At 44.5% G+C, this 13,701-nt stretch overlaps 1 protein-coding gene across 1 annotated transcript in view; it reads right to left on the reverse strand.

The window, feature by feature from the left end:
- Positions 1-13,701, reverse strand: part of CACNG5 (calcium voltage-gated channel auxiliary subunit gamma 5) — a 54,971-nt gene that overhangs the window by 17,810 nt on the left and 23,460 nt on the right. Inside the window, exon 2 of the mRNA XM_081849948.1 lies at positions 1,066-1,301. Coding sequence (XP_081706074.1) covers positions 1,066-1,273 — 208 coding nt within the window. The 5' untranslated portion in view covers positions 1,274-1,301. The remainder of the gene's footprint in view (positions 1-1,065; positions 1,302-13,701) is intronic.

Consider the following 13,701-nt stretch of genomic DNA (forward strand, 5'->3'; position numbering starts at 1 on the left):
CACCACAAGAGAATAATCATGGAAGCCATCGAGATAGAGAAACACCCTCACAACATGAACAAGCGTGACGACACATCCCGCTTGCCAGACATCTGGAAATTAGCCCTCCCCACAAAAACTGACACCAGATCCAGAGGCACACAGAACGCCAACACCAATCAACCACACCAGACCCAAACCCAGACCCTCTCCACAGATGAATTACAGACACCATCCAGTAGCCAATCCATGGTGGCACCTCCGGATGCTGCACCCCCCTGCAATCCCTACACAGATCTGGCTGACACAAGCCACAAAACCACAGCTCGCCCCTATACACGAAGCCAAGCCAGAGCACAACTATGTACAGTACAGCCATCTTCTCAGGAAAACTCTTCACAAAGTTCAAGAGGTCAAGACACAAAGACTTTAGCAACTAATCCACACCTAATGACCCACCTAAGTGGTACTCAGGATATCACTCAAGAAATCACTCAAGATATCTCTCAAGTAATTAAGGAACAAAAGAAGAAAAGGCACACTAGCCTGGGAACTTCCTCTCTGCCCAGAACATTGGAGGCTATACACCACACCCCCTCTACAGTATTTATAGGAACTCAAACACTGAGATCCTGCTCTGTTCCAGTAACAAGAAGCCGAAAGCACCAGCCTGAAGATGACGAGTGAGACCTCGTCGAAACGTCGCCTAGACACCCCAACTTTTACACGGGAAGACACCCGAGGACACCAAAACCTGCATATATATATATATATATATATTTGAGCCTACGCAAATCCACATAGTGAATTGCACATGTGAACCAATCCAGTGACTCACTGGAATATTCCAACAACTTCAAAATGGGCCACCTGTCCATTCTCCCCACCCCCACCCCAAGGTGGTGGAAATTAAAACTGTGCACATATCCATGCATGATATAACTGGAATATTTCACAGTTATAAATTTCATTCTAAATTTAATCAAAATGCACAACTCACAGGACTCAGAAACATTAGTTGCTAGACGTGACTAGCCACAGCGACAGTGAGCAAAAACAGATTCACTTTTCAATAAAGCGCAGTACCTGCCAAAAAGCAAACCCTCCAGAGCCCAGAGTGCAGAGACATCTTGATTTCAGCACTCTGGTTTTGGGGCAGGATAATCCCTTCCTCCAGGTACAGCCAGTAGTCTGTGCTCACAGCAATCCCCAGGAGTCCCAATCCGCACACGGCAAACACGCTGCTAAGCAGAGTCAGGGCCTTTCTGCCACAGGTGCTCATTCCCAAAAGCATCAGGGTCCGACGGGACAAAAGAGAACTCCTGCACAGGCAGAGAAGAATACAAGAACTGTTAGCAGTGAATTGGGGACATTACATGCACTGAATGAAACAGAAATTTCCCTCCTTCTTCTGTGCACGGTTTGATATCAGAGTTATCGGATGGGGAAACAGCACAAAAGCCCCATATAAGTTGAAAATGAATGTGGCACACCATTGTCATGTCCCTTCATGTCCAAGCATAGGCAAACTCGGCCCTCCAGATGTTTTGGGACTACAATTCCCATCATCCCTGACCACTAGTCCTGTTAGCTAGGAATGATGGGAGTTGTAGTCCCAAAACATATGGAGGGCTGAGCTTGCCTATGCCTGCTCAATGCAATGCGCTCTAGGTGGGGCTACCTTTGAAGGTGACCCGGAAACTACAACTAACCCAGAATGCGGCAATGAGACTGGTGACTGGGAGTGGCCGCTGAGACCACCAGTCCTGAAAAACCTACATTGGCTCCCAGTACATCTCCAAGCACAATTCAAAGTGTTGATGCTGACCTTTAAACGGCCTCGGTCCTGTATACCTGAAGGAGCATCTCCACCCCCATCGTTCAGCCTGGACATCTGGGTCCATATGGAGTCATAGTATTACATATAGTAACATAGTATCCCAGTGTGGCATGGTGGAAAGAGGATAAGACTAGAGCTTAGGCTCTAGCCACTAGGCAATACTCTCAGCCCAGTCATCTCTCGGCCTATTCCCCCCCCCCCATTCATTCATTTGTTCAGCCTTTATTGGCATAATTTAGACAATAAAACCATAGGAGGAAAACCATCCATGAAAATAATGGTAATCCAGACATATTAAAGACATAAAACATACAAAAGACTCAATAGCCACCATTAAATAAAATTAAGTAATTTTAGATTTGACTTTAAAAATCTTGGCTAAATATCCTGATACAATCTCAGTAGTTTCGGGAATATCATCCCCCAACAAATACTGGATTACAGATTCTTGCAATTTAATTTACAGGGCTGGGGTGAGGATTTTTTTAAAAAAGTGGGGCAGGGAGCCACATACACTGCCTTGAGCTGCCTGGAATCAAAGCAGGATATAAATATAAGAGGGGTGGGACTTTACATCAGGAGGAATTTGACAGAGTAATAAGCCGATTGCTCCATCAGTTCAAGTATCTCTGCTTGCCTGTTGGAACAATCTACCCACTCTTCCCCTTCTATTTTGTTCTGGGGTTTTTTCTCACACTCTCCCCACCCCCAGCCAATTTAGACAATGCACTCAGGGGGCTTAGAGAGGGAAGAAGCCTCATGGTGTGAGTGGAATTCCTTGTAAGGGGCTTCCACTAGCACAGGGGTCCCCAAACTAAGGCCCGTGGGCCAGATAAAGCCCAAGGGATTCATTTATCTGGCCCGCAGCAACCCCCACCGCCCGCTCTTACCGGCGCTGTGCTGCATGGCTGCCCACTTCCGGGTCAGAGGAGCACTGGAAATAGCTGGTGTGCATGCGCAAGCATTATTTCTGGTGCACATCCAGGTCGGAGGAGGCCCGTGCACATGCGCACAAGCTATTTCCGGTGCTCCTCTGACCCGGAGGTGTGCCGGAAATACAGTGGTACCTCGGGTTAAGTACTTAATTTGTTCCAGAGGTCCGTACTTAACCTGAAACTGTTCTTAACCTGAAGCACCACTTTAGCTAATGGGGCCTCCTGCTGCTGCCGCGCTGTTCTCATCCTGAAGCAAAGTTCTTAACCTGAAGTACTATTTCTGGGTTAGCGGAGTCTGTAACCTGAAGCGTATGTAACCTGAAGCGTATGTAACCTGAGGTACCACTGTAGTGTGTGGGCACGTGTATGGGCATGTGCTCCCCCGCCCTCCAGCCCGCCATGCAATCAGTGCTGGAGACACCTGCCTGAGGTGCAGTAAGTTTGCTGACCCCTGCACTAGCAGTACTGAGAAGCTTGCCTAAGGCTGCAATTCTACAGGCACTTACTAGGGAGCAAGCCCTGTTGAATGTAGTGTGACTTACTGCACAGAATTGTGCTGCCTGGGTGCCTAGTGAATTTGTGGATTTGAGGCGAGACTGAACACTCATCCATTACATCAGAGAGAGAGAGAGAGAGAGAGAGAGAAGCCGTTTGCCAGGCGACACTGCAAGCTTTCAAGATGCTCAGAGTCCTTTTATCATCACTGGACTGGTGATACGTGCACAGTGAGAAAGCAAACTCTCACACAGGATTCAAAATCCCGCTGCCTTCAACTCTGACAAATCTCTCCCTCGGCGGATTCTTGATGTGGATATTATGAAGATGTGGGGCTCAGCAATGCAGTGTAGCACGACAAATTACTGTGGTAGTGTTCCCCCCTCTTCAATATATATATTCCTAGCACTGCCATTTGGCTTCCCATTAATTAGCCCTTTTTGGCACTGGTTCAGGGAAAAGCACACAAAGTCTCGATACTCCGGCATGTGTAACGTGCAGTTTGTGAGCTGCACCTCTGTCCTTTCTCTGCCGGAACAAACACATAACTCTCCTAAATAATAGGAAGCAGCCACACAAGTCCTTTAGAGAAGCAATCATCACAATGTCACGTCAGTTACTTACGAAGCTGTACTTAAACACACAAGAAGGCAGCCCTCACCCTGCAGGGCGTAAGGTCCAATGTAGACCCCAAGTTACCAGAGGCCTTCTCTGACCAGGAAGCTTTGAAAGTCAGAAAATTGATGCTGATGTAATTCAGAGCTCACCTCATATCGGACATCACCTGCTTGAAATTCCTACAGAGGTATCAAGGTTTCCACAGTCAGTACATTCATCGGGACTAAGTGTCTCTGACTATATGGAGATTCAGAGGGCTTGTCTGCTAAAGGACAGAGCTGTGTGAAACAGCGAGGGGGCTCATTAGGGGCACTTACTATCAATATGAAAAACAGGGCACCTGATCCATGCGACGGTCACCTCCAGGCTTGACTATTGTAATTCGCTCTATGCGGGGCTGCCCTTGTAGGTGTCCCAGAAACTCCAGTGACTGCAGAATGCTGCAGCAAGGCGTCTCACAGGGTCCCTGCCATGGGAGCATATTCACCCAGTGCTTTTCTAGCTGCACTGGCTCCCAGTGGAGTACAGGGTCAGATTTAAGGTGCTGGTTTTGACCTTTAAAGCCCTTCATGGCCTAGAACCCTCATACCTATGGGACCGCCTCTCCTGGTATGCCCCGCGGATACCAGGGCATACCTATGTCCCGGGCCCTAAGGAAGTCAGATTAGCCTCAACCAGAGCCAGGGTCTTTTCAACACTGGCTCCGGCCTGGTGGAACACTCTGTCTCATGAGACCAGGGTCCTGCGGGATCTGATTTCTTTCCGCAGGGCTTGTAAGACAGAGTTGTTCCGCCTGGCCTTTGGCTTGGAATCAACTTGATCCCCTTCCCCTCTATCCTTTTTCCTTTCTCCTTCTGTGATGGAACTCCTATTTGGGGACTTCCTTGGCTTTTTTTCTGGCCCATGTAGGATCAGTCTGGATAGTTGGCCTGGTGAAGATTTGACATTTTCATCTCCAAAAAGTTTTTGATTTGAGTTTCTACTGAAATGAGGCTGCATTTTAATGTGGTATTTTAATCTTGTTTTTAAGTTGCATTTTAATCAATTGTTTTATACCTGGTGTTAGCCACCCTGAGCCTGGTCTTGCTGGGGAGGGTGGGGTATAAATAAAAATTATTATTATTATTATTATTATTATTATTATTATTATTATTATTTTCAGCACTGGCTGATCCAAGTTGTTTCTGGGTCCGATGTTGACAACCCACTTGCAATTCAGTTGCATGCAGCTGACCCGATAACAACCCAGCCACAATAGGGAACAAACAGGTGGCACTCTGAGGAAGGCCTGGCCTTGCACGCCCACATCAACAGCAACCTAGCTGAATGAGACATGACGAAGTCGAGTCATGGACATCTGAAAAGCACCTTCAGTTGGTGGCAATTCACCACTGTATCCCTTAGGAACTGTAGATTCCCTGGGAGCATATTGGGATGGAGGAGCTCAACTGAAAGATCAGTAATGGCAGACAAGTTTCTTTCCTAAAAGAAGTGCCTGTGCAGCATGACCGACTTTCCTCTGCAATATTCAGTCTCAGAAGAGGAATGGGCACCTTTTAGCCTGTTGGGTGCCCCCTGTCATGAGAATGCACCTTGTAATATGTTCCAGGCTACAAAGGTATAGTGAAGGCTTTTTAGCAGAGAAAAACAAGGAACTTTCCAAATGCCAGAAGCTCTTCTACAGGTCAAAATTCAAGCCATATGTACCGGGAGCAGTAAGTAGGTCAAGGCATGTCATTAACTCCTTTTCACAACCTCAGTTATACGTAGAGCTGGGGGACTGGAAACAGGAATGGTCTCAAAGAGGGCTGTTACAAACGTAATATTGATCTATCATAATAGTCAGTCAACCCCAACATGGATCTACATGCTGTACTGTTGCAAGTTGTCGTGCTTCTTCAGTGAGCTTGATCCAAAAGCCACAACATTTGGTCTAATGGATCAGCCTTTCCCAAACCTTTGCCCCTCAGATATTTTGTACTACAACTTCCATCAAATCTGAGCTTTGGTCATGCTGGCTGGGGCTGACAGGAGCTGTAGTCCAAACCATTGGGAGGGTACCATATTTGACAGTGGGTGCAACCATTACACAACTGGGAAGATGACCATGGTTCAGGAATGACTCTAGACCTAACTTTTAGGCACTTTCCCATCATCTAGGGCAAAGAAGATATTACTCTGGGATACCATTACATAAGATATCATTGAATCACAGCTGAGCACAAAAACAAAACAGAGGAGGGACTGACAGTTGAAAAAACCTGGAGCTAGTTCCTAAACAGAGGAGGGAAGTGACTAATTTTGAAAGTACAGAGCAGGAAGAGTCGGAACATATGCTGGCAAACACCTTGTTTATGAAATTCATCATTTATGGCGGTAACGAACAGTTCTAATCTCTCAAGGACCAGAGTTCAATCCCATATGCTGATTGGCCACAATGAGAACAGGATGCAGGATTAGATGAACCATTGGCCTGATCCAATCAGTTCTTCTTATGATCTTAAGTTCTTAGTTTCAACAGATCTCACCAACCACTGGGCGACCCACACAAATTATGGCAGTGAGCATATTTTCCTATATTATTTCCCAAGGTTTCAGCACTCAGCGGTAAGCTCTTTAGAAACTACTTTCCTTTTACGACCCAAGCCTTCTATTTTTCTCATTTCTAGCATTTAATTTATTTCAAGTATTTCTATGCTGCTTTTTAGCAGAGAGACCTGTTCTTCAGTTCTGGCATGTGCAAGCTGGAATCAAGCCAAGAGGGAAGTTTCAAGTTCACAGTTGGCAAATCTGCTAATTGCGACAGTCAATGCACACTGGATGACTTTTTTTTTTGAAATTAATCACTTGCAAATGTATGCTCATAATTGATAGCTTTGGAGCACCCCACCCCCAAAGCCCCATCTGTGTTCACTCAAAAATAAACCCGACAAAGTTCTTAAGCATGTTCCTTTCTCCCAAGAGGCAATTTCCATGGACACCAGTGAGACTTATTTCAAAAGAGTTGTGTTGAATAGTGAGGTGCCAGTTCCTTCTGCTTAGCACAGCTGGCCCAATTTCAGGGATGTAATTTTCAAGCAAGTACCTATGAATGTTGGAGGGTGGCAAGGCCATTCAGCACACCCCCACATGCCAATCAATAAATAACTTTTTTTCAAAACAAATACGGCTGTTACCGGTTTGTGCAACCTCCATAGGTTCCTATAAGCCCTGGAGCGTGGTAGAAGAACAGCAGAATATAATTAACACATAGGATTTGCCCTTATGCTGCTTAAGTGCAAGAAAACTGGCTTAAGCACTTTATGGCTTTCACTGTAAGTAACTTTCATTACATAGTTTTTAAGCTAGACAGAGTTATGTCGTGCAGAAAGATCCAAGAGCATGATAGACACATATAGTACAGTGAAGCCCAGATACAAGATTGTTCAAGCTAAGCTCTTTAAAAGAACCCACTCTGATTAAGACAAGTGCAAAAAAATAGCTTCAATATGAGCCCCACTTAGATTAGTCAGGGAAGACACCAATTTTTAGACTTTGAGGGAGAGTGGAACTGGCTGCATGTGAAATGCTCAAACTTGGATTAAGGCAAGCCAACAATCATTCTGCTACATAATATGAGATCAAACAACACAATAACCACTTATTTGTGGTAATTTGCAAAATGGCCTAAAATGCCATCAAAATAGTAGCTGGAGGATTCTATCCTTGGGGAGTTCCTTCAGCACATCCCACTTGATTTGCTCTGGCCTATCACTTTTTAAACTCTCCTAAGCAAAATATTTGGCCAAAAAAGGAATTTTCTTGGTAGTTTGCTCAAGTCAGGTACAGGCAAATCTACATTGCCTGTGAGCTAGAGAGCACAACATGTACAGTATTAATATATACAAATAGTACTGATGTCATTGAAGTTTGCTCTACCTAGTTCTGAATGTGTTTTTCCAGCACCATGCTGCTCATCATGAATCATGTGGCATCACACCCCCCCCCAAAATGTTTATGGCTCAGAATGTGAAACGAGTTTCTGTGAGAATCTGTGCATTGAGTGGTCAGTGATCGGAATGCCATGTGTTCAGAGCCATCTGCTTTGTAGACCCACGTATTCAAGAATCTAGAACCTTAAACCTCCATAGAAACACTCCCTGACTGCTGTGACCAATGCAACCAGACCCTGTCTAAGCAGTCTTATTTGATGTGCATGTCATCTATTTGAGTCAGTTCTCTCCATCGTCTCTTACAATGGTTGCTGTTCCCCATCCAGATCTAAAACCCTCTCTTGGGAGGGGGGAAAGGGATAGTTGAATCTCCAGAATGGTTCTTCATAGAGGCCACTTCTGGGAACCAGAAATTCCTGAGATCAGAGCAGAACCTGGGACTCAGAGGAGAATACACCAGCGAGATATGAAATGTCACTGACACAAACTACAGAGGAGCTAAACCCAATCTCAGACCCTGACACCAAGCCTAAGCTCTCAACTTCTCAACAGGAACCCCTTGAGCTAGAGACCCCCAACCTGGAACCCTAAGATAGATTCAGCCATTCTCCTAAGAGATCATGCACCAAGGGGCCTCGGGCTTCCCAGTGCCTGCTTCCCAGTACAATCCATGCACAAGGTAGGAGCTGAGTGAGAGACGATAAAGTGCTAGACCAGAGGGCTTCTTCAGAAGGTGGACAGAATCTGGGAAGGGTAGTCTGGCCCGAGAGGAATAAAAGGTCTCCCTTGAGCTCCAGACCCTCAACCGAGGAAGCTGTCTGATTGGAGCTATCCAGGGTCCTGAAAATGCAGCATTTTATCAGCTACTTACGTAAACTGCCCTCAGGTGCCTGCAATGCTATGCCCCATAGGCTCCCAGATCATGGGTAGGCAAACTAAGGCCCAGGGGCCGGATCTGGCCCAAATGCCTTTTAAATCCGGCCCATGGACGGTCCAGGAATCAGCATGTTTTTACATGAGTAGAATGTGCTCTTTTATTTAAAATGCATCTCTAGGGTATTTGTGGGGCCTGCCTGGTGTTTTTACATGAGTAGAATGTGTGCTTTTATTTAAATTGCATCTCTGGGTTATTTGTGGGGCATAGGAATTCATTCATTCCCCCCCATATAGTCCGCCCCCCCCACAAGGTCTGAGGGACAGTAGACTGGTCCCCTGCTGAAAAAGTTTGCTGACCCCTGCTCCAGATTATGGGAACAAGGGCAATACAATAGGGGGCATGCACATGACAAGAGACAGGAGTAGATCAATTGAGGCTTTATAAGATCACATTGGTGTGATTAAGATTACAGGCTAAAAAGTGGAAGTGCGTGAAGAAGAAGAACACTTTCTTGTTTTCTATAGTCTGTATTTTAAAATCTAAAAATAACCCTTTAAGTAAGAAGCAAATGACATAAAAGTTTGCTCTTCCAGTGGAATCATACCTACATGTTCTATTTCCCAATCCCCTTGCAACAAAAAAATACGTTACTGGTTGTGACTTTTCTCTTTGTAGATTCCTTAAATGCTACGTGCATCTGCAAGGCTGCACACATACAATATTTATGTATTCTGCTTATCAGTTACTGATGATAAAATAATGCAGTGAAGGCAAAAAAAAGGGACAGCCATAACAGCACACAAAAGTGTCAGGAAAAAGGGTTTGCAAATCAGAAGGAATATGTAACTATTGAAGGGGTTGTCAACCTGGTCCCTACCGCCCACTAGTGGGCGTTTCAGGATTCTAGGTGGGCAGTGGGGGGGGGGGTGTTCTACGGCACAAGCTGAAACCTCCTTCCATTGAGCACTGGTGGGTTTTTTTAGTGAGCTGTAGGCAGCAGCGGAAGGGACGCAGGTGGTGCTGTGGGTTAAACCACAGAGCCTAGGGCTTGCCAATCAGAAGGTTGGCAGTTCGAATCCCCACAATGGGGCAAGCTCCCGTTGCTCAGTCCCTGCTCCTGCCCACCTAGCAGTTCAAAAGCATGAAGTGCAAGTAGATAAATAGGTACCGCTCCTGTGGGAAGGTAAACAACATTTCCGTGCACTGCTCTGGTTCACCAGAAGTGGCTTAGTCATGCTGGCCACATGACCCAGAAGCTGTACGCCGGCTCCCTCGGCCAATAAAGCGAGATGAGTGCCGCAACCCCAGAGTCGGTCACGACTGGACCTTATGGTCAGGGGTCCCTGAACTATTGCATGAAATGTCTTTGTCAACAGATGCATTTGTGCATGCACTAGTGGGTTTTTTGTGGTGTTGGGGGACATGTTACTCCACACTCATTTTTAACACCTTCCCATTAACCTGCCATTGAGGTGCTCCTCACTTAGGAGAGAGTTAAGTTCCACGTTGCCCCTTGCAAATCTACTCTAAACGTGAAGAAAAGGTGGGTCCTAAGAGAGAAATATCATGTTAGCTTGCCCAGTGCTCCAGTTACCAATTAGGGAACATTTCCACTGACTTTTCTATCCCACTGTCAGGATGGCATTTTCATTTACATTCTAAATGCTTACAGAGATCCAGAAATGCTACTTTGCCTTCAGTGTTTTGTGCTGGCTGGAAGTGCTAGCTTTAAGCAAAGGCTTTAAGAGAAGCATTGATGCAGGAAGGAAAGCTGAAAGCCCTAAACTAGCAAGAAAAAAAACCCCCAAGAGTCAAGTGGGAGAGAGATGGGGAGCAGACTGGCTGACAGCTAATCATCTGAAAGCCGTCTTCATCCCAAGATCACATAGTCGGAGGGTGAAAGAATTACCATCTGCAATGGCCCAGATACTTTCCAATAATGTTTCTGCAGTGTTTTTTTTTTTTGTCCTCGCTAAGTGATACATCATTTCACTCCCACATTCCAGGATCAACATTTGCTCCCTGCGTCTGAACTGCCTCTCCTAATTTATTCCATTTATTTCCACAGCTCAGTCTGCTTCCAAAGACTCTATTAGCCACCAAGACCACCACATTTTATTTACTTAGATTCATTGTCCTTTCTTATCCTAAAAAAGGAGGCTCTTTCAGAAAATACCAGTTAATTTATTTCTTTCAAATTGCGTTTATATTCTATTTATAGATGTAAATAAAGAACTAACATTGTTATTAGATGCTATCTTTTATGAAGTCATGTTTTCCTACGTTTCTGGTTGTGTCATCAGAGGTCATGTTCCTTTGTATTTTGTCTTCAAGTACAAAAAAGTATATTTTTTTTAATGTATAGAATTAGATAAAAATATAACTATAAAAATGGCTCTGAAACAGTCCCAAGTGATTGGTAGTCAGAGCACAGAAGATACAAACTTTTATTTTTCTCCCAGGGTCTCTGTCTCTCCTGCACAGGATAGCTCAGTTGGTTAGAGCATGGTGCTTATAATGCCAAGGTGGCAGGTTCAATTCCCGTATGGGGCAACTGCATATTCCTGCATTGCAGGGGGTTGGACTAGATGATCCTTAGGGTCCCTTTCCTACTCTCCAAGTCTATGATTCTAATAAATTAGTATCTAGAATTTGGAGCTTGTATCTCTCTATGAAGTGGTAAGCACCTCACCTATAGATTTTTGTTTAAAGCAAATGAAATAAAATAGAGCCAGTCACTCCATTATAAGGATAATGATTTGTTCTGGGTGCTAGACACACAAGGTGCTAGAAACCAGTCAACTATGATGAGGCACAGAGTAGGAAGCAGCAGAGTCATTCAACAATCCAATGATTCTGGAACTGAAATTCTAATATCCTCTCGTGCTCCTTAGTAGATAGATGCACGCCAATGGAAGCCAGAATGTTCTTGCTTAAGAAGAAGAAGAGTTTGGATTTGATATTCCGCCTTTCACTCCCTTTAAGGAGTCTCAAAGCGGCTAACATTCTCCTTTCCCTTCCTCCCCCACAACAAACACTCTGTGAGGTGAGTGGGGCTAAGAGACTTCAGAGAAGTGTGACTGGCCCAAGGCAGCAGCTGCATGTGGAGGAGCGGAGACGCGAACCCGGTTACTCAGATTACGAGACTACTGCTCTTAACCACTACACCACACTGGCTCTGAACAAAGACTACCCAACAAATACAGGAAGGACTGAAAAAGGAATCTGGTTTTGAAAGCATTCTCATGTGAACACGCAAATGCTATGTGCAATTCACTGGGCAACCCCTAGGTGTTTATTCACACATGTTTACAAATTGCAACATGAAAGTGTCTTATCTAATTTTGAATTTCACAATAAGCAAAGGCCCAAGTAAGCTTCTGGGGAGTGCAAATTACATCTGTTACCTTGTTGGGTTCCCTCCTCCCCAAAACTTTAAATTTTTCAAAGGTAAAAAGGGAAAGACTGCTTTTTTCATGTTCTTCAAGTTAATCAGCAGAATGCAATATGGCAGATCAAAACCCTCTGGATATAATTTCCGCTCTTAGGCTCATAATATATTTAACAAGTTATAGAAATGAACAACTCCTGGCTTCCATTAAGCCAACTCCACCTCAGATGAGCCTTGACTTAAATTATTCTCTGTGCTATACCACCTTATCTAGGTCAAAGAGCTAGAAAGCAAAGAATAAGGCTAACTCAATACAACAGACTTATTCGTTACTATTATTAAAAGACTTGGTAGAAGGAAGCTAGCTTTGGTTCAGCAACATCTCTGCTCACATTGTCCAAAAGGCAGAACATAGAATGTGCCGGTCAAATCCATGCACACTGCTTATTCTCACATCAAATACAACTTTTTAAGATCTCCCTCCCTTGGCTCATGAAGATATCTTTCTTCTTCTGAAAAAGCTGCCTATCTCAGAACAGACTATATCTGTGTTAAGCAAATAGGATTGATGTGTACCGTATATGGAAACAAGTTTTTCTAGAGATAAATAAAATTTGTGTAGCATAAATGTCTGCTTTATTTTAAATATCCTATCCCACTTGCATGTTCTAGTTCCACGCAAAAGCATACTAGCTTTCCCAATCTTTATTTCATTTTACACAGACATGATTTTTCCGTTAGATTTTTATCCCTGTACCTTCAGCACCCAATTCCCCTTAGGACTGCCAACCTTAAAAAGAAAAAGAAAAACACAGTACATTCAGCCTTAAAATCATTAAAGCACCAAGAACAAACATCACATAAAACCTAATAAGGAGATAAGAGATGATAAAATTATCACAGTAATCAAATGGTTACAACAAACATGGAAGAATACAGATATCTTTCCTTGGCGCTATGACAACATATACTTCTATAGGAGTGCTCTGATGGTGTTTCCTGCTTGGCAGGGGGTTGGACTCGATGGCCTTTGTGGTCTCTTCCAACTCTATGATTCTATGATTCTATGATTCTACGTCCCAGGAGAGATTCCCTAGAGACAGCATTCCAGAAAGGGGGGGCCACACCTGACCAGGTACTCATTTGCCTTACCTTACATGGCGGAGGCACATGGAAGAGATTCTGAAATCTCAGTGATCAGATGAACAATATGGGCATCACAGCCTAACAAGTCCTTGGGCAATAAAGCACATGGGACTTTAAAAGCAAGCACCAGCACTTTGGGGTGGTGTTTAACGAAGAGTAGACCAATTTCAATTACTGAACATGACAAGGTTAGGCCCCTTAATTTTAACAGGTTCATTCTGAGTAAAACTCAGCTGAATTGAGTTGAGCTTGGAAATGGACCAGGAGACAGTGAAGATGCTTCAGTACAGGTGAGATACGGTCCCAGCATATGGTCCCAGTTAACAGCCTGGTATTTTGACCTAGCTGCAGTTTCTTGAATTGTGGCCAAAGGCTTCTTCACATTCAACATGTTGTGGTAACCCAATATGGAGCTTACCAGAGCATAAGCAGGGGCACTGAGTAGTGGGGGCTGAGGGGTCTTCAGCCCCCCCAGAAATTTTCAAGGA

The sequence above is a fragment of the Podarcis erhardii genome, assembly GCF_964252035.2.
Source record: "Podarcis erhardii genome assembly, chromosome: 2".
Classification (NCBI taxonomy): Eukaryota; Metazoa; Chordata; class Lepidosauria; order Squamata; family Lacertidae; genus Podarcis; species Podarcis erhardii.